The sequence below is a fragment of the Quercus robur genome, chromosome 7 (genome assembly GCF_932294415.1).
Source record: "Quercus robur chromosome 7, dhQueRobu3.1, whole genome shotgun sequence".
Classification (NCBI taxonomy): Eukaryota; Viridiplantae; Streptophyta; class Magnoliopsida; order Fagales; family Fagaceae; genus Quercus; species Quercus robur.
The window spans coordinates 49146725-49170145 of NC_065540.1; the positions used below are offsets into that span (position 1 = coordinate 49146725).

Sequence of the window (23421 nt, forward strand, 5' to 3'; positions counted from 1 at the left end):
TTCTACCTCCGATTTAGATTCCCATGTGTTGGGTCACACCTATTAAAAGGTAGTTTTGGCACACACGTGAGGGGGAGTGTTAGAAGTATATGGTTAAATGATTAAATCTACCATATCCTAATAGCTTAAACTTTTGGGACAATCAGTAATTTAACAATTACAAACAGATGAAAAAGATTAGTGTAATTTATCAAATGATTACGAACAGATGAAAAAAAAAATTGAGAACATAAATATCCTAAACTCAATCCGACATTTTGTATTTTAACCCTTATGTGGTGTAAGAATAAGAAAGAGAAACGAAAAAAGAAAATATGGTACTTTATTCTTAGTCTTTTTACATTCATAAATGTGGTGTTTACAAATTATTTGATTCCAAAAAAATTTGTCACTGACAAACATTTAATAATTAGCAGTTAATGACTGTTAGCTTATTTGGTTATTTGCTTATGTACAACTTTGAACAATTTTTAAGACTCACTTACAACTGTACTTCTGTCAACTTTCAACAAATAAAATTTTCTTAATTAAATTCATTAAAACCGTTGTTCAAATTTTCTTTATATGTTTGTATGGTGTTTTCTATCAGAAGGCGGCTTGGGTTTTGAAAAGGTTTTCAAATTGGTTTTTAGTGAGTGAATAGTTTTATATTACTAAAATAATTTAATTTTCTATTTAATTATAGAATTTTTTTTGGAGGTTTGTTCAATGAATTGTATTTCTTCCTAATGTATCATATAATATTATATATTGTGGTACGTGTTATATACTCAGTAGCTTCCTCGTGTATCGCATGGGTTAGCGACTAGTTAAAATAAAAAGAGATGTCTAATTAAAAAACTATGGAAGGTATTATGTACCATTTTTAGCTAGATGTGGACCACTTCAAAAATAAAGTTAAAAAATTGAAAAAAAAATTAAGAGTTCAAGATGTAATTTATTTTAGGATCAATTAAAATGAAGGATTATTGCAAAAGTAATTAATTTATTGAATCTAGCTTGTATTGCTAGGGCCTCAATTGAAATTGAGAGCAAGGGAGAGAAAATCATCAAACTTACCAAAGCAAACCTAGAGAAAATTATCATCAAACAACTTGGTGTTTCCAACGTTTTGGGTTCAAAAATAAATAAATGAGTATTTAAAAAGAAAATGTCAACTTATCAAATAAAGTAAGGGATATTTTATTAGTAGTTTTTAGTTAGTTCAAAATAGTAAAGTCTCTTATCATCAAATAAACCTTTTTTGGTGCTTTGACCTGATGATAAAAAGAAATCATCATTTAGCGGACGCCATACGCTAAAATTCTATCCTATCTATGAAAAAAAATGCATCTTATTAATTTCTTTTCCTTGTCTTTTCTTTTCTCTTCCTTTCCGTAGCTACAAAATGAGCTTACTCCAATAAGATGACTTCCATTAAGGGGCTTGGAGTAAAGTCTACAACGAAATAACCAACTACTATATCTCTTCCTTTCTCCAGCTATTTTAGCTTATTTCTCTCCTTTCAATAAAGGTTATTTTATCGATTTCTTTTTTCTTTCCTCTTTTTTTGGCTAGTAATGTTAAGGTTGTAGTCGAGTGAAAAATGAGCAAAAGTATAATTACAAAGAAATTTCTTTACCAGAGAATGATTAATCATCAATCTTCTACTCTATTGCAATTGATAGTATGTTTCAAACCGCATAAACAAAAAATTGCATCTCACTACACTGGTGTAAGACTATTTTTATAGAGAAAGTCAAGGGACACTAAAATCTATCAACATTTTTAAAACATCTTTTGTTTTGAGCTCTAGTGAGTCCTGGTATAATTTTTTTTTTTTTTTTTTTTTACAATTTATTTTGACCTATGGTGGATTGACACCTTACTTCTTGAGATAATGTTGTAAGATTTTGTTGTGGCCATAAAACTCATGGCTACATCCACATGCTTCTCAACCATCACTCTTATATAAAGGACAAGTGGAGAGCTACATTTACAAATTGGGGCGGGGAATCATCAAAACGTAAGGGTTGGGCATGTTTGCAAATTATTCTAGTTAGTAGCAAGTAGTCGATATGGGAACAAAATTCAAAGCTGAACCCAATTTACAAAATCAGTGAAATTCAAAAGAAAGAGATTCAAAACCCGTAACCAATGCATTGGCTGCTCTGCTTGTATAATTTACAATGTAGTTGATCAATATGAGACATCACTGAAAAAATTGAAGGCATTATTCAACTAGATTCTTTAGAAGGAACAAAATTGGATCTCGAAATGAGAGCATCACCCAATTTGAAATTCTCTCATTTATTTTCTCCAATGAATTCTTTGTGCTCTCTTCATTTTCACCCCTGACACAGTCCTGCATAACCAGACAAGAATCAGTTAGTGGCAGCCGAGAACCACTAACCAAGTAAATAGGGACTAGATTCATGCAAAAGACATTCATAGAGAGTCGACACTAGATGATAATTTCCCCAATTCCCTCTCCATAAATTGAAAAGAAAGCTTTCCAAAGTCAAAATCACTCAACCACTAAAACACAAGAAATAGAACTACTTTTGTGCTGTGTATCAATATCATAACATCTCACATCAATATGCAAAATTTTGCCAAATGAAACACCTCCATGCAATGACAAAAATTGGTTAACACAATGATTTTGTCAGTCATAGTCCCTCAAAGAAAACAGGGGATCCGTTGAATTTCAAGTATTTAGTTGGACCAATCAAATAAGAAAACTTACTTAGAAAAACACATCGATAGCAAGAATTAAAGAGTCTGAGAGGGCAAAACAAAAATAAAAATCCAAGAAAACACATGCAGTGGGACAAATGAAAGGACAATATACAACCAACCTTAGCATTTCCTTATTTTTTAAAAACTGCACACATGGTGTACCCATAATTCCAGCTGCTTCTGCTATTTCTGGATCTTCCTTGATATCAATTTCAACAAAATGTACATTTTGATCAAATTCATCTATCACCTGCCACCAGAAGTTAAGTAAAAGTGTGACATATTCTTCGTAAGTCATTCAACAATATAAAGCATGAATCATTAATAGTGAAACATAAAGTAAAGTTTCCATAATGCATGAGAGGCATTGCTTTTTTAATTCTCTTCACACAACATTGGTAACTTCTAGTAATACCCTATATCTGGTCTTGAGTTGACTTGGCTATACCATATTCTATGCAATTTTATCAGAATATGTGAATCACTTACAAGATGCAACTTCCACTCACAATCCACAGTTAAGTATGGACCAACTACAATAGTGTTAAGGTTCCAAGTGATACGTTGGCCATTAAGGATATTGGTACTACAATTCATCATGTTCTTATTTAAGAAATTTTTGGAGATGTCATCTTATTCCTTAAGGATTATAAAACGGCTTGTTTTTCTGGTGGAAAATATGTGGCATTCAATGCAAAAAGTCAAGATGTCATATTTACATGTACTTGGGACTTCATCTTCCATCTATAAAGCCAAAACTCGATACATGATGAAACCTATAATACTAATGCTCCTGCCTTTGGCTCTTGCTTTTACTTATTAAACTACCACCCACCACAGCTCCATAATTAGTATTTTTCTGTCTTTGGTTACCCAGATTAATATCTAAAACGACCAAATTTCATTCCAAAAGCACTGCAACATATATATATATATATATATATATTTGTTCTTAGGTCATGACAAAATAATACATTCAACAAAGAACCAAGAGTAACATGGAACTTTGCTTTCAGTCACACTGGTTGTTTGAAAATCTTGGGTGGCATGCAACAGTGAAAAGCTCTATTAAAATATATATTGCTATCCACAATATAGACCCAGTCAAACTTGAGTTCTGGAACTATATATTAACCAATACTTCAGTTCAAAAAGACAAATATGTTTCTATTTTCTGAAGAAAAAAAAAAAAAAAAACAGTTGGTATAACGATCCTTGATCAATTGCCATCTCCTCCCTGCTTAAAAAGGGGATGGAGGATGAGATCACAAGTTTAGTCCCATGCACATGCATGAATTGTTTATTTAACTATCCTGAAGACAGAGATAATTAAGGAGAAAGAAAATTGTTCTGCTAAGATTACATGCTTCAGTACTAAATTTTCTGGTTCTGATTTCACAACTTCAAGAGAAATTCATTGTGCTACAATATTTGGATTTTAAGTGCACACTCCTTCCTCCTTTTGGTTAATGGTTAGATTCAAGTTACACATAGTGTAACTCTTGTCAATATTACTCAACTTTCAAACTTTGCATTGGATTAGTTTTTTGACAAATCCACCGTTAAATTACATTTTCTCTTTTCACACTTATGCATGCAAAATATCAAAGTGACTAGAGATCAAAAACTATATCATGTATAAAATGTTTGAAGTTCAAAGTTCTTTAAAAAATTATAAAAATTATACATATAACATGAGTTTTTGGATTGGATAGTAACTAACACCCATTTGACAAATTTGTCATGTTAAAAACAAAGAGAATGTGTAATCCAACATTAGAATTTTCAAAATATGAACTCAATGCAAAGTTATTAAGAGGTATAATAATAAGAAAGAATTACACTAGGTGTAACTTGATCCCAACATATATATATGTATGTGTGTGTCTATATATATATATTAATTTTCAATTTTTTTTTTAATTCTTATAAATATTCATACTCAACCATAAATGGTATTTTGTTTTTGGGATGTATGACTCTGGCCCTAAGGAAGGGATATTACATATATAAATATATATAATAGGATTTTACTTATGTGTGCCCTTAGGGTACACATTAATTTCTATTTTTGGAAAAAATTTCTCGAGAATTGAAAAAGTAACGACAGCTTTTTCAATTTCCAAGAAAATATTTCCAAAAATAGAAAACTTAATGTGTGCCCTTAGGGCACACATTAACCGGACCCTATATAATATTAATTTTCACAACTTAAAATTACTTTTAATTCCTATAAAATATTCAAACTCAACCATAAATTTTTTTTTTTTTTTTTGTGGGGGGATGAATGACTTTGGTCCTAAGGAAGTAATATTCAAATTAGTGACCTTTGCTTTATGAGATGCAGTTCCCAACTGAATGTGCTACCCCTTAGAGTCAACCAAGCTAGAAGAAAAAATAACATAGATATATTTTGCAACCGTCCTTTCATGTTGTGCAAGCTTTAAGTGAAAGGCACATTCCATGTCTGTCACTTCTCCTGAGGCACTTTATCAGACTGTTTTATGAGAAACAAGCCTCAAAGAGTCACTAGGATCACAATTTAATTTGTATTATGCCCAACATATGAAACAAGCAAATTTTCTTTAAATTACCATCTCCTCTTTTATTAACAGATTGTCACCTGCAACATGCTGCATATATGTCAAGATTTTATACAACATAATGAATTTCTTTCACCAAAATTTCACATGGCTAGAATGGGTTCCTATCATGTGTATCATAACTGAGATATCATTAACCAAGAAAAATTAGCTTAAGCTAGCATTGATATTGAACTATCATGCAAAAGCAGAATAAGTTTCAAACTATGTACCTTACTAAGAATTGGCTTCATAGACCTGCATGGACCGCAGGTTGGTGCAGTATATAGTACACATATAAGCCTTGGACTTTCATGGTACAATTTTCTTAATGCATACTGAAGAAAGAGGGGGAAAACATGTAAGCACCGAGCCAACCTATACAGAAAAACCAAAAGGGAAAGCTTTGTTGACATGAGATTTCAGTTAACATAAAAGTTCACATTAAAGTAAGCATTTTGGGAATAACTTGTACCTGGCCCTTATGCTTTGTTAAGTGTAATGTCAAAGCCTGCTTGGACATCCCTATTGGTAAGTTCCTTCTTAACCTCTTCAGTTTGAGGCTGTCACAAGAAAATTCATGAGGACAAGTTTTATAACAGACTATGTTATATGCTCAAAATATAAAGTGACAACACAATTGAATAGAGTTTGCAGGATTAATTTGCCCAAAATTTATCAACATCCCTGGTCAACACTCAAGAACCTTTTAACCAAAATTACTCGATTCATTCTAAACTTCCTAGGAGCCAATGAACTCTAGCCTAATGGCACTTCCTCATCCAACAAGAATGGGATGAAAGATGAGGGGTGAGGTCATGGGTTCAAAATAGGTATATGTTTGATGTGGTAAGTGCAAAGATTTTTTTTTTTAATTTTGGAAGTTAATTGGTTTTTATTTTAGATCTTCATAGTTAATTAGGTTATAGGATTTTATTTAATTCCTACAGTCAAGGGCATTTTTGTGATTCAATAATTGGGATTTCCCAAGTCAATTAGAATTACTATTTGGACAAAATTTAGCTACAAAATTGGTTGTAACTTAAGGTTACAACCTTACTCAATATTATTAAAATTACTACATATTTCAAAAATCTAACCATTGAATTGCATATTCATTACGCTATTAATACACATGTCAAATTTTATACTAATCGGATATTATTTACTATATAATCTATAATATTATATTTTATGCATAAAATATAATATTGAATAAGGTTATAGCTTTAGGCTACAACCAATTTTAAACCTAAACTTTGTCCTTTGTGTTTTCCTACGTCAATTAAAATTAAGGTTTAGTCCTACTAGTCTATATAAACATAATATTGTACTCCTATGGAGACTATTTAAAATTTTCTTGGAATCTTCCAATGGTGTTGACTCCTAGGTTATCTATCTTTTATTTTTCTGTCCTCTGAATTTTATTTATGTATTGGATTTGGTTTTGTCCCACATCAATGTGTACTTACCAATTAAAATATAATAAGAGATAAACCCTTCCATGGATTATTCGAGTATGTGACTAACCAAATTTAACCAAAAGGATCTGAAATCTTGATCTGTATATAAGCAAACATTTTCCTTTCTTTTTGGATAAGCCATTAGTAATTGGAAGAGAGACACATCCACCATCTTGCTTATAGATGCATAATACCCTACCATGTATTTCACAAGGTTTATTGGTGAATACATGATCAACAAGATAGTTGGTCCGTTCTATTGCTATTCCTTGTGCCAATTTCACATTACAGTGATGGTTAACAGGCACAACTTTTGTAGCTCCATAGAATGCACAATGATTGGCAACTTTGTACATGAGACTGCAACTTCTAAACCATGGCAATTTCTACTCAAGCTAATAGTTTAGCACTCTTTGTAGTTAATATGGGTATGGATCCAAAAGCATAAGGAGATTTTACACATTGGCCCATTTGGGAGGTCTGCAGACACATTGGTCCATTTAGGTGGTCTGCAGACTTCTTTTGCTCTCCATGGCTTCACTGGCCGTAATAAAGTCTCAGGGTTTGCAGCGATAACTTGGTATGTTTACTATACAACCATTAACTAAAATATGCCTATGGTTAAGTTAACCAATTGACCAGCTTTAAGAAAGATAATTCATTGACTTGACCACTAGGTTAACCAATATTTGTCCCAACAAATGCTAGTATAAGGATTAAGCTAACAAAAACTATGTGCACCAAATTCTCGTAACACAAAATAATTAATTGCACATCCTTTGTTCAGCTTTGTCTGTGTATTTTAGCAATCAAAATTCCCTTCTCTACCGGAACTTTTTCCTTTTTTTTTTTTGATAAGTTCTCTACCAGAGTCATGTTAACAACAGTTTTCAAATGCATGGGGATGATAAGCACATGTTAAGGTACTCTTATATCTAGAGTCTATAGACAAGTAGAACAGATACCTGGTGAAACCCAATAAGGAGATCTTTGCTCACAAGATATCTCTTAACTGATAAAGCAGCAACGCATCCAGATCCAGCAGCAGTTACAGCTTGCCTCCATTCATGGTCCTATTAAGATAACAAGAATTCGAATTACAAGATTGTCCACTATGACAATGATTCACAAACATATGGTAATATCAAATCACAAGATGAGATTGGACTTATACAGCCAAATAACAATGTGATTGAACTTGATAAGCAGATGTGCTTACAGCTTAGCTATAAAATTCAATTATTTCTGTTGTTTAGAAATATTAATAGAGAGGTTTTTCTTGCTATTGTGAAGATTCACAGCTTCCAATACAAATGTAACAGAAGGCTAAAACCTAATTTCTTGCACTATCTCTTTCCTCTTTAAATGGGACATGCCAAGAAACTGATTAGCTGACAAAGGTTGTAACATGCATCACTTCCATTCATACAAGATTTTCCCCAACTAGTTCTCAGAATTTCCTTGAATGTATCCCAATTCTTCATAAATCCAACAAGCAATAATTAATAGACACAAGCTTTGTCATTACATATATAATCAATACAATTTCTGAACCAGTAAGATGACCACTAGTTGAACTGTTGCAACATTTGGACCAGAGGTCTAGAGTCTTGGGTAAGGTATCTGGGTCGACACAATAAATCTTGACAGGTCCAGGACCAATTGAAAACTGAAGTTTTTGCAGCACCCTCTTCAACTAACACGTACCCAGATCTGTCGAGCTCAACCTAGCCATCCAACAACTGGCTATTCGGTGAATGACCTATACCATAAATAACCCCTTTGCCTCAAGCACAGATTTTGAAGGAAAATTCCAGACATCTGGCCTTTTGTATTGCTAACAATATCCATGGTCTCTGTATTGAAGTGCACGGTGATATTTGGATTGTTGTACACTCTGAAACATTCAAGTTAATCAACCTGTTAAGCAAACATTCAGGGAGTTGAAAACTCACATACAAGTTGTTCATTACTACAAATTATTCACCAGCGAAAAAAGGCAGCCAAAAAAGACCACCACAAACTGAACCTTTTTAGCCACAATTAATGTCAAGGCAGAGGGTCATTGCAAGTCCCATAAGACACAAGGTTTAAACAATGGCATAAATGAGATTTATCATTCTTTGAAGTGGCTCCCACTAGAAAATTTAAATAATATAAATTATTGCATGGTAATTGAGGTAAAAATATGAAAGTTTTATCACTTCTATGCCGGGCATCACACTAAAGATTGTGTAAGAAATGTTGTTATAAGCAAAACTACCTTCATATACGTTACAATGCACTACCATCTGCTACGTGCCATATTAATAATACTAGTTGCAAACCTGTGCGTTGGACGTGATAATATTATTGTTTTTTTTTTAGTTATTATTTATTAACAGTTGGTTTTTCTTTATCTTTTAAGTTAATAAAAACATTACATGTATTTTTTTTTAAACATTTATATATATATATATATATTTATATATATTATTTACTTTTTTTTAGACAAATATATATTATTTACTTAATGTGAATGTTTACATATACAAATATAAACTCTATATAGTCCATTTCTCTATATATGTAAAATTATAATCTACTACTCCATAATGATAGTGGCTAATTAGTTTATCATTTTTTATAATGCAATATGTTGAATAAAATAATATGAGAAGAAAAAAAAAAGTAAAAATAAAATATATAACAATAAATACCAAATTAATTATCTCTAAATAAATACCAAATTATCCAAATCATGCTATGTAATATAATTATATTACATTCTCACATATTGTTTTTAATTCTTTATAATGCAATATGATAAAATTTAACAATCAAAGTGAACCAAAAAACAAAAAAACTTAAAACACAATTAAATCACAGCAACCTAAAGTGGAGTTCTAAAAAGCACAAAAATTTATCAACCTAAAGTAGAGATGGAAAAAAAAATAAATAAAAAAATCCACCAAAAAATTGAGAGAGAAAGAGAGAGAAATAAATTTCTTGTGAGGAAAAATTATGCATATAATGGAAGAGAGAATGTTAAATTTATACTAAAAGGATGATAATAAGAAGAAACAAAATGAGTAAAATAATAAGGAAGATAAATGGAAAGATGATGAGTGATATTAAGATAGAGGGTAGTGGGGAGATAAAAATGTAAAGGGAATGAGAAAGGTTGGAGAAAGTGTAAATGTTAAAAAAAATGAGTATAATTTTATTTATTTGAATTTAAATAAAATATTATATGTTTAATTTTTTTAAATAAAAAATAAGAAAATAAAAATAATTTAATTATATAGAGGATGTGGCTGAGTTTAAATATTGAATAAAATAAGATAAAAAGAAAAAATATGTAAAAAAATAATAATAATAAACATCAAATCACCCGAATCATGTTATGTAATAGAATAATATATATTATATTCATATATATTATCTTTAATTTTTTATAATGCAATAGGATAACATTTAACAATCAAAGAGCACAAAAAAACTTAAAACACAAAACTAGATCGCATCAACCCAAAATAGAGTTATAACGAACACAAAAATTTATTAACTTAAAGTAGAGATGTAGGAAAACTAAAAAAATACTCCAAAAAATATTGAGAGAGAGAGAGAGCTTTTTGTGAGGAAAAACTATGCAAAGAATGGAAGAGAGAATGACAAATTTATAGTAAGATGATGTGATTATGAAGAGACAAAATAAATGAAGATGAAAAGAAAGATGAATAGTGATATTAAAGTTGAAAATAGTGGGGAGATGAAAAGGTAAGGAAGGGAAAGATGAAGAGACAAAATAAAGGAAGAAGAAGGGAAGATGAATAATGATATTAAGGTTAAGGGTAGTAGGGAGATGAAAAGGTAAGGGAAGGAGAAAGTATAATTATTAAAAAAAAAGTAAATTAAAAAAAATATAGGAAAATTGGAAAGAAAAAGGATAATGACGTGGATACTGATATGGATCAACTGGAGTGCAGTAATAATAAATGCTACTTTTTAACTTTTAGATATATATAGATAGATATAGATTACTCTTTTTACCTATCAAAAAATAAATATCAATCATGTCAACAACAAAGAAATTTAAGGGTGATATGATATAATATAATTGGTGTTATTTGATGCTCCTGACCTAATAGGTACAAAATTAGCTGCTACTTGCAACAAATAAATTGTTTGATAAAACCACACAAGGTCTGCATTGTTCATGAAGTCAATTTTTTTGTGAAGTTGAAGCCAATAACTATTTATCAATAAACCACAATGTTCCTCTTTTTATAATCTTTGCACCCAGTAGCACAATTATCAATGAAGCACACTTACCCCAACCCCCCCTTCCCCCCCCCCCCCCCCTTTTTTTTTTTACCCCTCTTTTTCCCTCCTATACAAGTAAAAGCTTTAGAAATTAGAACACAATCAAATGAAAGTTACTAAAGAGGGCTTCTTCGAAGACATGCAAGGTCCAGTTCATCAAGATCTAAATGTAAACAGAAAGCATGTCATATTCTTCAAAATCCATATAAAACAAGTTTTCCCAATATCTAGAGAAAATATGAATTCAAAGATGATTTTAAATATCAATTACTTTATTATAAATCCATAGGAACCTGCATTTTAAATTAATTCATTTCCTAGTAGTTTAAAGTTTTTGGATATGTGGTTTATCAGATACATACAACTAGTATAGTTGGAATTTGATGAGTTAGTTTAATCATTTAATAATTATTTTAACACTTCCACTCATGTATAGGCAAAAGCTCCCACTAAATAAGTGGACTCCAACACGTGAATTTTAATTTTTCTCAAAACCACCTACTCTAATATCATGATAAACTAACTCCTGTCTCAAATGCTCAAGCTAATAGGAAATTATTTATTTAATCATTTTTTCAACAGTTCCAAACCCATGTACCATCCAGATCAAGCAGCCTATGCTTCTAATCTTTGTCCCTGGACCAAATGGTTCCATCAATATCCCTAGTGGCATCTATGAGGATGTGGGAAATTTGTGTGCCCTCTTCTTCCCCCCACACTGATAGGCCAACTCGTGCATCGATACAAGATTGGACCTATGACTTCACCATCAATCTATTTGCTCACAAAAGGAAAATTAATAATTAAGACGGGGTTTTGTGTTAAAAAAAAATGTATATTATATTTTAGAGCATAAGAAAAAAAAAATGGAATGCTTCAAAAAGATCGTAGTAGTAAAAATTTGAGTTCCTTCATCCCAAGACAATTATCAAAAATCTACAAAAGCTTGACAGCAATTTTCACATCATCAAACAAACAGCAGTGAAGAGGAAAACACATGGTATACTTCATTTACAACTTGACACTATCATAAAAGTGCGTGTCCTCATCTATTAGAAGCCAATTATGCAAAATACAAAAAATTACAACACAGTAGAGCGAAAACATACATGGCACTAAATGAAAACAATACAGATAGATTCAACTAGAAGGTCCCATGAAATTACTAAGGAGCATGTGGCAGGGAAAAAAAAAGGATAAAGGAACAAGGATAGATTTACATCAAAACAAACTATAAATTAATAGATAAATAAGTAGGAAGCTAGAAAAAGGAGGAAGACAATCTTTCAGATAATGAGAAGTTTCACTACGCTTTATATATGGTATGTGAAGGGGCAAAATTTAGCGCAATGGACTTTCACGACATTGGGCCTGACGGATCCGGGCCCATGGGCTGACGACGGTAGAGCCCAGTGGCCTAGAGCGGTTCCATACTCATGGCGCGCACGTGTGGTCTCCAAGGAAACTAGAAACCTAGCGCAAGGAACATTCCGAAAGATACGCGCATTAATCCCCTCCACAAGGAAATGTCTTGTCCATCACGTTTAGGATTACTCAAGGGGATTCCCATAAGGAAAAGACTTCTAGTCCAAGGAAGAGAAGCTGACTTTCTTCTACTATAAAAGCTACAATACTCTCGCGAATCAAGGTACGCATAATTTACCCTTTCTAGCACTCTAGAGTTGAGAACAATTCTAACTTGACCGTCGGAGGGTATTTGGTCGACACCACACCGGTGCCCACGGCGAAATCACTTCTTTCTTCTTGCAGGTTGTTAGCTGGAGCGAGCGTGGATTCCTACTGCTCACTGGTGATATTACGGCATCATCAGTTGGCGCCGTCTGTGGGAAAGCGAAAAATTTAAGCCAGACCGTCGCCTCCCGAACATAAGAGTCGCATGGTACTCACTCGCTCGATGGCTACCACCAACAACACTCAAGAAGACGATCCACTGAAATCTACTACATTAGAAAGGCAGGTCCAGACTCTCATGACAGCAGTAGAACGACTTACAAAGCAGAACCACTATCTGGAGGAGCAGCTACGACAAAGGGATGTAGGACCCAACCTTCAGGAGCAAAACCAGGAAGGTAACAGTGCCGAGCGAAGGGAGCAGGAGAAGCCTGAGGGCAGCAATGCCCCAAGCCGACCAGAGCGGCGAAACGTGAGCCTTCCGTCTCTCATGGATTTTGCCCCCCCGCCTATCGTCGCCGAGATGCAGGTGATGAAGGAGCAGATGGAGGTCATGATGAACGCCCTCAAGGGGCAAGTATCTTCTGATCTCGACGATTTAGTGAACAGAACCGACTCACCATTCACCGCGTCCGTCAACTCATTCCCCCTGCCACAAAAGTTCCGGATGCCGCAGATCGAAAGTTACGACGGGGTCAAGGATCCACTCGATCATCTAGAGACCTTCAAGACCCTGATGCACCTTCAGGGTGTACCAGACGAGATCATGTGCAGGGTGTTCCCGACCACGCTGAAGGGGCCTGCGAAGGTCTGGTTCAGTAGGTTGACACCAAACTCCATCAATACGTTCAAGGAGTTGAGTGCCCTGTTCACCTCACACTTCATATGCGGACATCGATACAAAAAGTCCACAGCTTGCTTAATGAACATCAAGCAGCGAGAAGACGAGACGCTGCGAGCCTACATAACTCGTTTCAACAAAGAAACCCTTTCGATCGACAAAGCTGACGATAAAATACTCATAGCCGCGTTCACTAGTGGGCTACGGAAGGGTAAGTTCTTGTTTTCCTTGTACAAGAATGACCCAAAAACCATGACGAACGTTCTCTACAAGGCTACCAAGTACATGAATGCAGAAGATGCGAGGAAAGGCCTAAGAAGAGGGAAAGGCAGGAAGACACGAGACAAGACAGGGGGCGAAAAGTCGCTAAAACCGGGGATCAACGTGATGAAAAGCGCTCCAGACCCCCCACTAGAAGGTTCACCAATTTCACCTCGTTAACCGCCCCAATCGACCAAGTATTGATGCAAATCAAAGATGAAGGAGCATTGACCTTCCCAGGAAAGTTGAAGGGAGACCCCAACAAAAGACCGAGAGACAAGTATTGTCGCTTTCACTAGGACCACGGGCACGACACAGCTAACTGCTATGACCTGAAGCAGCAGATTGAGGCCCTGATCAGGCAGGGGAAACTACAGAGGTTCATCAGCAGGGAAAGAACTGATACACCGGAAGAACAGGCTCCACGAAAGGAGAACGACCACCCTAGACCACCCATAGGAGACATACGAATGATCGTAGGGGGCACAGCTGCAGCCGGATCTTCCATGAAAGCCTGCAAAACCTACCTCGGGATGGTCCATAGCGTCCAACTCACAGAATTCGTACCAAAGATGCCGCGAATAGATAATCCCGTCATAAACTTTTCAGAGGATGACGCTCGGAGACTTCACCATCCTCATGACGATGCGCTAGTAGTCAGCCTGCAGATTGGGGATTATAATATGCACCGGGTCCTCGTCGACAACGGTAGCTCAACAGACATCCTATACTATCCAGCATTCCAGTAAATGAGGATTGACAAGGAACGATTGTCCCCAACGAACGCCCCACTTGTAGGATTTAGGGGTACGAAGGTCTTTCCTTTGGGCGCAATAACGCTAGCTGTGACGGCGGGTGACTATCCTCAGCAGATCACTAAGGAGATAACGTTTCTCGTAGTCGACTGCTCGTCTGCTTACAAAGCCATCCTCAGGCGACCCACTCTCAATTCCTGGAAGGCGGTAACCTCAAATACCACCTACTGATCAAATTCCCGATGGAATATGGGGTAGGAGAACTGCGGGGGAATCAAGTAGCAGCGCGAGAATGCTATGTCGCCATGTTAGAGATGGAGGATCAGCAGCAGACGATGTGCATCGAGAAGCAGCGAGCATTAGCAGAGCCAGTTGAAGAGCTAGAAGAAGTAAGACTTGACGACACACGGCCTGAACGAACGACTAAAATTGGCACACTGGCCAGTTGGCCCGTACGCCAGACGATCACAACTTTCCTAAGAAATAACCAAGACATTTTTGCCTGGAATCATGAAGATATGCCGGGAATTGACCCATCTGTCATGGTCCACAAGTTGAATGTGTCGCCCTCCTTCCCTCCAGTCTGGCAAAAGAAACAAGTCTTCGCCCAGGAGCGGGATAAGGCCATAGCCGAGGAAGTTCGAAAGTTACTGGAGGCAGGTTTCATTCGGGAAGTATATTATCCTGACTGGCTGGCGAATGTCGTTATGGTTAAAAAAGCCAATGGAAGCTGGAGGATGTGCGTAGACTTCACAGACCTCAACAAGGCTTGTCCCAAAGACAGCTACCCGCTCCCACGGATAGACACCCTTATGGATTTGACTACAAGACACCAACTCCTCAGCTTCATGGACGCTTTCTCTGGCTACAACCAGATCAGGATGGACGAATTTGATCAGGAGAAGACCTCTTTCGTCACAAGCCAGTGATTATTCTGCTACAAGGTGATGCCTTTTGGACTCAAAAATGCTGGAGCAATATACCAAAGGCTAATGAACAAGATGTTTGCACATCAGATTGGCAGGAACGTTCAAGTTTATGTTGACGACATGTTGGTTAAAAGCATGCACGAAGAAGATCACCTAGACGACCTCAGGGAAACATTCGATACGCTTCGATCGTTCAACATGAAGCTGAATCCGAACAAGTGTGCGTTCGGAGTAACGACGGGAAAATTCTTGGGTTACATGGTATCCCAAGGAGGAATAGAGGTCAACCGGAGAAGGTACGGGCGATAATGGAGTTGGAACCACCAAAGACGGTCAAGAAGGTCCAAAGTCTAAATGGAAAGATCGCAGCACTAAACAAGTTCGTCTCAAGGGCGACAAATAGATGTTTGCCATTCTTCCGCACTCTGAGAAAGTCATTTGAGTGGACGGATGAATGCCAAACGGCTTTCAACGACTTAAAGACGTATCTCTCGTCTCCACTACTGCTCAGTCCGTCCATACACGGAGAGGAACTCTACCTTTATTTGGCAGTCTCGAGTGTCGCAGTAAGCGCAGCCTTGGTAAGGGAGGAGGACGGGATACAGAAACTCATCTACTTTACCAGCCGTGCGCTCCGTGGAGCAGAAGAGAGGTACCCTCAGATGGAGAAGTTGGCTTTCGCGTTAGTAATCGCTGCGCGGAGGCTTAAGCCATACTTCCAGGCACATAAAATCATTGTCTTAACGGACAAGCCGCTGAGAAAAGCCATGAATAGCCCAGAAGCAGCAGGAAGGATGGCTTTGTGGGCAATAGAGCTAAGCGAATTCGACATCCAGTACCGCCTGCGGACGGCCATAAAAGGACAGGCAGTAGCTGACTTCATCGCCGAGTTCACACTCGGGGGGAACTAGTTGGTAGAAGAGAAGGAACAGTAGAGTATCCACACGGACGGATCCTCAAACAGACGAGCCGGAGGAGTCGGAGTAGTGATTAAAACTCCGCAGGGGGACACAATATAGTGCATGATTTGACTGGATTTCCCAACAACCAACGACAAGGCAGAGTATGAAGCCCTAATCGCAGGGCTAGACCTTGCAAGGGCCGCGACAGCAAAAAACATAATTGTCCACTGCGATTCACAAATGGTAACAAGTCAGATCAATGGCGATTACGAGTGCAAGAACGATCGAATGAAGAGATATCTGGAAGAAGTAAGGTATCGAATCAACAGCCTCGAAGTTGAATTCATTCAGGTCCCAAGAGAAGAGAACGAATGGGCTGACCAACTAGCAAAAGCTGCATCAGCCGAATTCATGCTGGTTCCCGAATAGGTATTATCATTCGTCCAAATATCTTCACTTATCGATGACGGGACAAATATGCAGGTGGTGAACTCTGAACATAACTGGACCACGCCATTGATCTCATACCTAAGGGACAGGGTGTTACCAGAGGAAAAGGGCGCCGCCAGGAAGTTGAAGGTACAAGCGTCACGGTTCGTGCTGATGAAGGATGTCCTATATAAAAGGGGCTTCTCTCGACCGTACCTAAGGTGTTTGTGCCAAGGAGAAGCAGACTATGTGATGAGAGAAGTACACGAGGGTATCTGCGGAAACCACTCAGGCGCACGATCACTGGTACACAAATTGCTCCGAGCAGGATACTACTGGCCTACAATGATGAAGGATGCGCAAGCTTATCTCCAATCTTGCGATAAATGCCAGAGGTTCAGCAATTTCATCAGGCAGCTGTCCGAAGAGCTGACACCTATGACGGCACCCTGGCCGTTCGCACAATGGGGACTTGATATTATGGGCCCATTTCCGACGGCTATCCGACAACTGAAATTCTTGGTTGTCGGCATAGACTACTTCACTAAATGGGTCGAGGCAGAAGCTTTAGCCACCATCACAGAGAAAAACATCCGAAGTTTTGTCTGGAGAAATATCATATGCAGGTACGGGATACCCAGGGTACTGGCCTCTGACAACTGTAAGCAATTCGACAACAGCATGTTCAGAGACTTCTGCGCAGAGCTAGGGATCAAGAATCACTACTCGTCACCCGCACACCCACAGGCAAACGGACAAGTTGAGGTCACGAACAGGTCCCTGCTCAAAATAATCAAGACCCGTCTTGAGGGGGCAAAGGGTATTGGGCCAGACGAACTACCTAGCGTCCTATGGGCATACCGGACCACAACAAGAACACCTACTGGAGAAACACCATTCCGACTCGCATATGGAACCGAAGCTGTCATTCCCGCAGAAGTGGGGCTCACGAGTTACCGAGTGGAGAGCTATGACAAGAATATGAACAAAGAGGGTTTGCGCCTCTAGCTTGATCTACTGGACGAAGTCAGGGCGACAGCAGAACAGAGGTTGGCGCGCTATCAGGATCTCATGGCGAAACACTACAACAACAAAGTGAGGCACAGGGACTTCCAAGTCGGGGACCTCGTACTACGAAAAGTAATGGGTGCCGCTAGAGATCCTTCACAAGGAAAACTCGACCCCAACTGGGAAAGACCCTACAGGATCGCGTCATGGCAAAGGAAGGGAACCTACCACCTCGAGACGATGGACGGACAAAAGCTGCAGCACCCTTAGAACACGGAGCATCTTCGGAAATACTACCAGTAGAGGAAAAAATATGGGGAACCGGCGATTTCTAAGTTTATTTTATTTCTAATCTTTTAGCTACAATTTACTAGTCTTTCCTTTTCACTTCTACTACAATCTTTTTGTGCCTTTTTAAGCCCAAGGGGGCAGGTACTTTTTCTACAAACGCATTTTCTTTAAAGAAGAATATTCAGACACAACTTTGATTTTTCACATGGATGTTTATTATGAATGTATATATACAGGCAACAAAGTCCACAAAGTGGACGGATCACTACGGTGATGAAAAAAAACTGTCCACAAAGTGGACGGATCACCAAAATGGTGAAATTACAAAACCCACAAAGTGGACAGATCACTAAGGTGATGAAAACTGTTCACAAAGTGGATGGATCACTAAGGTGATGAAAAAAGTCCACAAAGTGGACGGGTCACCAAAATGGTGAAATTACAAACCCACAAAGTGGACGGATCACTAAGGTGATGAAAACTATCCACAAAGTGGACGGATCACTAAGGTGATGAAAAAAACTGTCCACAAAGTGGACGGGTCACCAAAACGATGAAATTACAAGCCCACAAAGTGGACGGATCACTAAGGTGATGAAAAAACTATCCACAAAGTGGACGGATCACCAAAATGGTGAACTAATTTACATGTCCACAAAGTGGACGGATCACCAAAACGGTGAACTAAATTACAAGTCCAAAAGTGGACAGATCGTACGAAGTACGTAATTATCTCATACAAAGTGGACGGATTACCAAGATTGTGGAAAGTTGACGGACCACCCAGAGGATGTCATACCTGTCCTCAAGGAAGACGGATCATCCAAATGGACAGATCAATCAACACTAAAAAAAAAAAATAAAATAAAAAAAATAAAAAAAAATAATAATAATAGAACTCCACACTATGGACGGATTGAACGTTGGCTAGAAATACACTCGAATAGACGAGTATTTTCTTAATCTCTCCTTCATGAGGAGGACGGATTTTTAAGAAAGTTCCAAACAGTAATAGAAAGCATAAAAATAAAGTATAGCATTAATAAACAGATAAAAAGCCTAGGGGGCAACTGTTTAATACAAAAAAGAAAAAGGGGATGGATTGTTCTCAAAATAAATTAAAAAAAAAAAAAAGACAAGTAATATCAATCTACTTTTTTGGGTCAGCAACTTGGGCATCCTTCGACGGGAGTGATTCTCCGTCACCCTGAACCGCATCATCACCAAATAGGTCGTCCGTATTCTCTGAAGCGACGGGCAGAGCAGACGTACATTTATCATTGATACATCCAAGTCAGGGTAGGCTTTTTTAAGCTGACGAAGTGCATCGTCGAAACCTTGAAGGAACGATCCCCCCAGCTCTCTCAACAAAGCCTCGGAGTCTCGGTATTCACAGACAGCATCCTCCTTGGCTTGACGGAGCTTTTCCTTCAAGTCTTTATTTCCCCGTCTTTGGCTTCCAAGGCCTTCCCAGCTTCCTTCGTCCTCTGCTCAAGCTCTTTCCTCGTCTTCTCTGACAGGTCGAACTTCTTCTCCATTGTGGACTTCCACTTATGAAGTTGACCGAGTTCATCCTCCGTCTGCTCTGCTTTTGCCCGTACACGTTCCAGAGTCGCCTCACGGTTTAGGCACTGGTCCATTAGGCCCTTCATCATAACCAAGGACTGAAATAAACAAGTTAAAAGGGTGTTAAACAGAAGGCTAAGAAAAGTTGACGGACACAAATTGACGGATAAAAGTTACCTGTGCAACAGCAAACAGACCCGTCTCCCCCATTGCCTCCGTCGAATGATTGCCCAGGTTCTCGTAATCCTCCGTGGAAATTATTGACGAAAGTTTCTCCAAGGCAAATTTTTTGAGTCATCATGGAGAAGAGGAGGAGGTTTCTCCTGGTTGGTGGACGGGGCCTTCATTAAGCCCTTGCCGAACCCATGTTTTGCTGGGGTGACGGTCTTCGCTCCCTCAACCATCAAGCCTACAACGGGTTCCAGAGGAACCTTCTACTGCTTATGTGGACGGTCAGACTTGGACGGCTGCTTCCTCTTCGCCGACAACACCGACCCCTTGGGAACCACAATCTCGCCCGTCTCCTTTTGTTTAACGGCCTGTGATTTTATCAGTGCCCTCCTCTTTGCATCGTCCATTTCTGTAATACAGGACGGATGAAGCTATCTACATAAATTAAAAACTACTTACGAAAAATAAAAATTGACGGACTTACATCTGTGGACTCTTTCGTCGTATCTAATGGCTTCACGGGTAGGTTCGGGACCGTCACAATACCAATGGATTGTTTTCGGATTCACCAACTTTGCCCAAGTCCGTTCTTCTGGCTTCGTCTTCTGGAAAATTCTTTCTAGGAAGCCAAACTCTTCAACGCTGACTTGAGGACGCCGTCTACCTGCAGGTGAAGTAGACGGTTAAAGAAAACAGCCAAAGCTGACGAATATAATATATTAAGCAAAATGTGACGGATTCATACGAGATGAATGTAAAACCCCCCAAGTTGTGTCGACGGGCATAAATTCCGTCTCCCCCGGATGGCTCATCCATCCATCACCCTCTATGAAGAAATAACAACTCTTCCAGTCTCTATTTGAGTCTGGAGTTTCAAAAATGACCTTCAGCAACGGGCTCCTACTGGCAAAACTGTAAATTCCCCTTGACTTATCAATCTCGTCTGGACGGTAGCAATGAAGGAATTCACGCACCGTCAGCCTCCGTGCATCGTCAGTCATTGCACTATAGAGTATCTCCATGGCAATGAAGACCCTCCAGGCATTTGGGGATATCTGGTTGACGAACAGACCCAGATACTTTAAAAGCTCTCTATGCGAGGAAATCTAAGCCCCGCCTTCAGCATCTGTTCATACACTCCGACACCTTCCACCCCGTCGTAATAGCATTTCTCTAATACGTAGGGCAGACGGATTGGAATGTAGTCAGGAATCTGAAAGTTGACCCTAAATGTGTTGAAGTGTTTCTCCTTAATGACGGAAGTAAATTTGTGCACCGTCCACTCTGGTAGCATGATGAACTTCCTAAGTCCATCAGCATAGACGACGGGTTCCGATGGTAGATCCTTGCCGTCATCAGACGATTCTTCTACTTCGACCATCTCCATATCCTCATTTATTGAGGACGAGGAAGAGGCGGACGGACTCCTCTCTTCGCCAGGACTCTCTTGGTCTTTATGACCAGACGGGTATACTTCCTCGTATTCCGTCCCATCACGAACCATTGACTGGTTACTTGAAACACTAGACATTTCCTACAATGACGGCAAAACCTAAGACTGACGGGTCTAAGAGTATTGACGGTTGTATAGGTCTATCTAAATATAACTGCCAAATACAAAAACTTGCACCTAAGAATAACAATACTCACCGTTCTTTGAAGTAACTGGAAGTTGACGGTTGTATGATCGACAGTTTTTGTATGGGCGACGGACTATTCTAACAAAGATGACGGTTGCGCTCTGACAATGTGTTTTGGCTGTGAAATGAAGAAATGAGGATTGAGAGGTGTTATATATATACCTGGAGTGCACGGAAGACGAAGCGACGCTTCGATCCGATAGAAAATCCAATCAAAATGCGACACGTGGCATGCTCATAAATGCTCGGTTATCTGCTATAAATATAATCGCAGTTCGTCTTCTCCTAGAAAACCGTCAACCTTAGTAATCATGTGGCACCGTCCTAAAATTTTCTTTGACCGTGAAATCCAAACAATATCAAACCGTCACCCTAAGGGTTCGTCCATATAAGATTTGACAGACCCATAGGGTGAAGGGGGCAACTGAAGGGGCAAAATTTAGCGCAATGGACTTTCACGACATTGGGCCTGACGGATCCGGGCCCATGGGCCGGCGACGGTAGAGCCCAGTGGCCTAGAGCGGTTCCATACTCATGGTGCGCACATGTGGTCTCCAAGGAAACTAGAAACCTAGCGCAAGGAACATTCCGGAAGATACGCGCGTTAATCCCCTCCACAAGGAAATGTCTTGTCCATCACGTTTGGGATTACTCAAGGGGATTCCTATAAGGAAAAGACTTCTAGTCCAAGGAAGAGAAGCCGACTTTCTTCTACTATAAAAGCTACAATACTCTCGCGAATCAAGGTACGCATAATTTACCCTCTCTAGCACTCTAGAGTTGAGAACAATTCTAACTTGACCGTCGGAGGGTATTTGGTCGACACTACACCGGTGCTCACGGCGATATCACTTCTTTCTTCTTGCAGGTTGTTAACTGGAGCGAGCGTGGATTCCTGCTGCTCACTGGTGATATTACGGCATCATCAGTATGAGACGCAAACTGATAATGAGACTGAGTAGCACAAACAAGAACTTCAGTCAGATGTTCCATTAACAGGTTATGACATTTTCGCTTATTTGATAAGTAAATTAATAGGACATAAATTTATAATATTGTTGTGGCAACAAATTTTATAGTCATTATAAGCAATGTAAAATGAATTATCATGAGTGTCTTATGCAGAAGGTATATATGCAATGATAACTTCAAAAGAACAACATTGAAGAAAGGCCCACCAAAACTCACCTGATATCTTGCATTGCTTTGGAAGCCTTTAGTTGGTTATCTACATACAAGTAAATGAACACGAGGAGCATATTATGCAAAATATGTGACGCTTAACCTGAGATATAATAAACATGTGCAAAAAAAAAAAATGAATCTGCACAAAAAATGAACCAACTAGATTTCTTTAAATAACGAAGGAATGAGGATTGACAGCCTATACACGGCATGGCATATAGACTAATTAATAAGGACATAAAAGGAAGGGGATGTGTAGCCATTTTTAACAATGGCTATGTGACAGATAATCAAATTACATATATATATATATATATATATATATAAAATATAAAATGCATGTAATATAGGGAACAAGAAATTTTGCACTTCTTGCTCTTCTCTCTCTCTCTCTCTCTCTCTCTCTCTTCTTGCTGTGACTGACTGACTGTGAGTGAGAGAGACAGAAGTGTGTCTGTGAGTGATAGACCGTTCGGTCCATTTCGGTCTATTTCGGTCCAGACCGGTCTTTTCAGTCTCTTTGTCTTGTAAGTATGAGACGGTGAGAGCGAGAGTGAGAGTGAGTTTGTGTGGTGGGGGTTTTAAAAAAAGGCTTTTTCGTTGTGGGCTGGGTTTTGTAGGCCTTCACATAGGGCTTCGTTTTGTTTTTGAGGAAAATGTGGGCTGTCTTTCGGGGTGCA

The 23421-nt window shown here is 38.3% G+C and overlaps 1 protein-coding gene and 2 pseudogenes across 1 annotated transcript; 2 read left to right on the top strand and 1 right to left on the bottom strand.

Annotated features, from left to right (window-relative positions):
* LOC126691540 (probable galacturonosyltransferase 4) overlaps nt 1-23421 on the top strand; it is a 94296-nt pseudogene that overhangs the window by 62436 nt on the left and 8439 nt on the right.
* LOC126691546 (thioredoxin reductase NTRC-like) lies at nt 1999-8736 on the bottom strand (annotated as a pseudogene).
* LOC126691547 (uncharacterized) lies at nt 12987-14045 on the top strand. Its single transcript, XM_050386571.1, has one exon. It carries the CDS (start codon nt 12987-12989, stop codon nt 14043-14045), a length of 1059 nt encoding a protein of 352 aa, XP_050242528.1.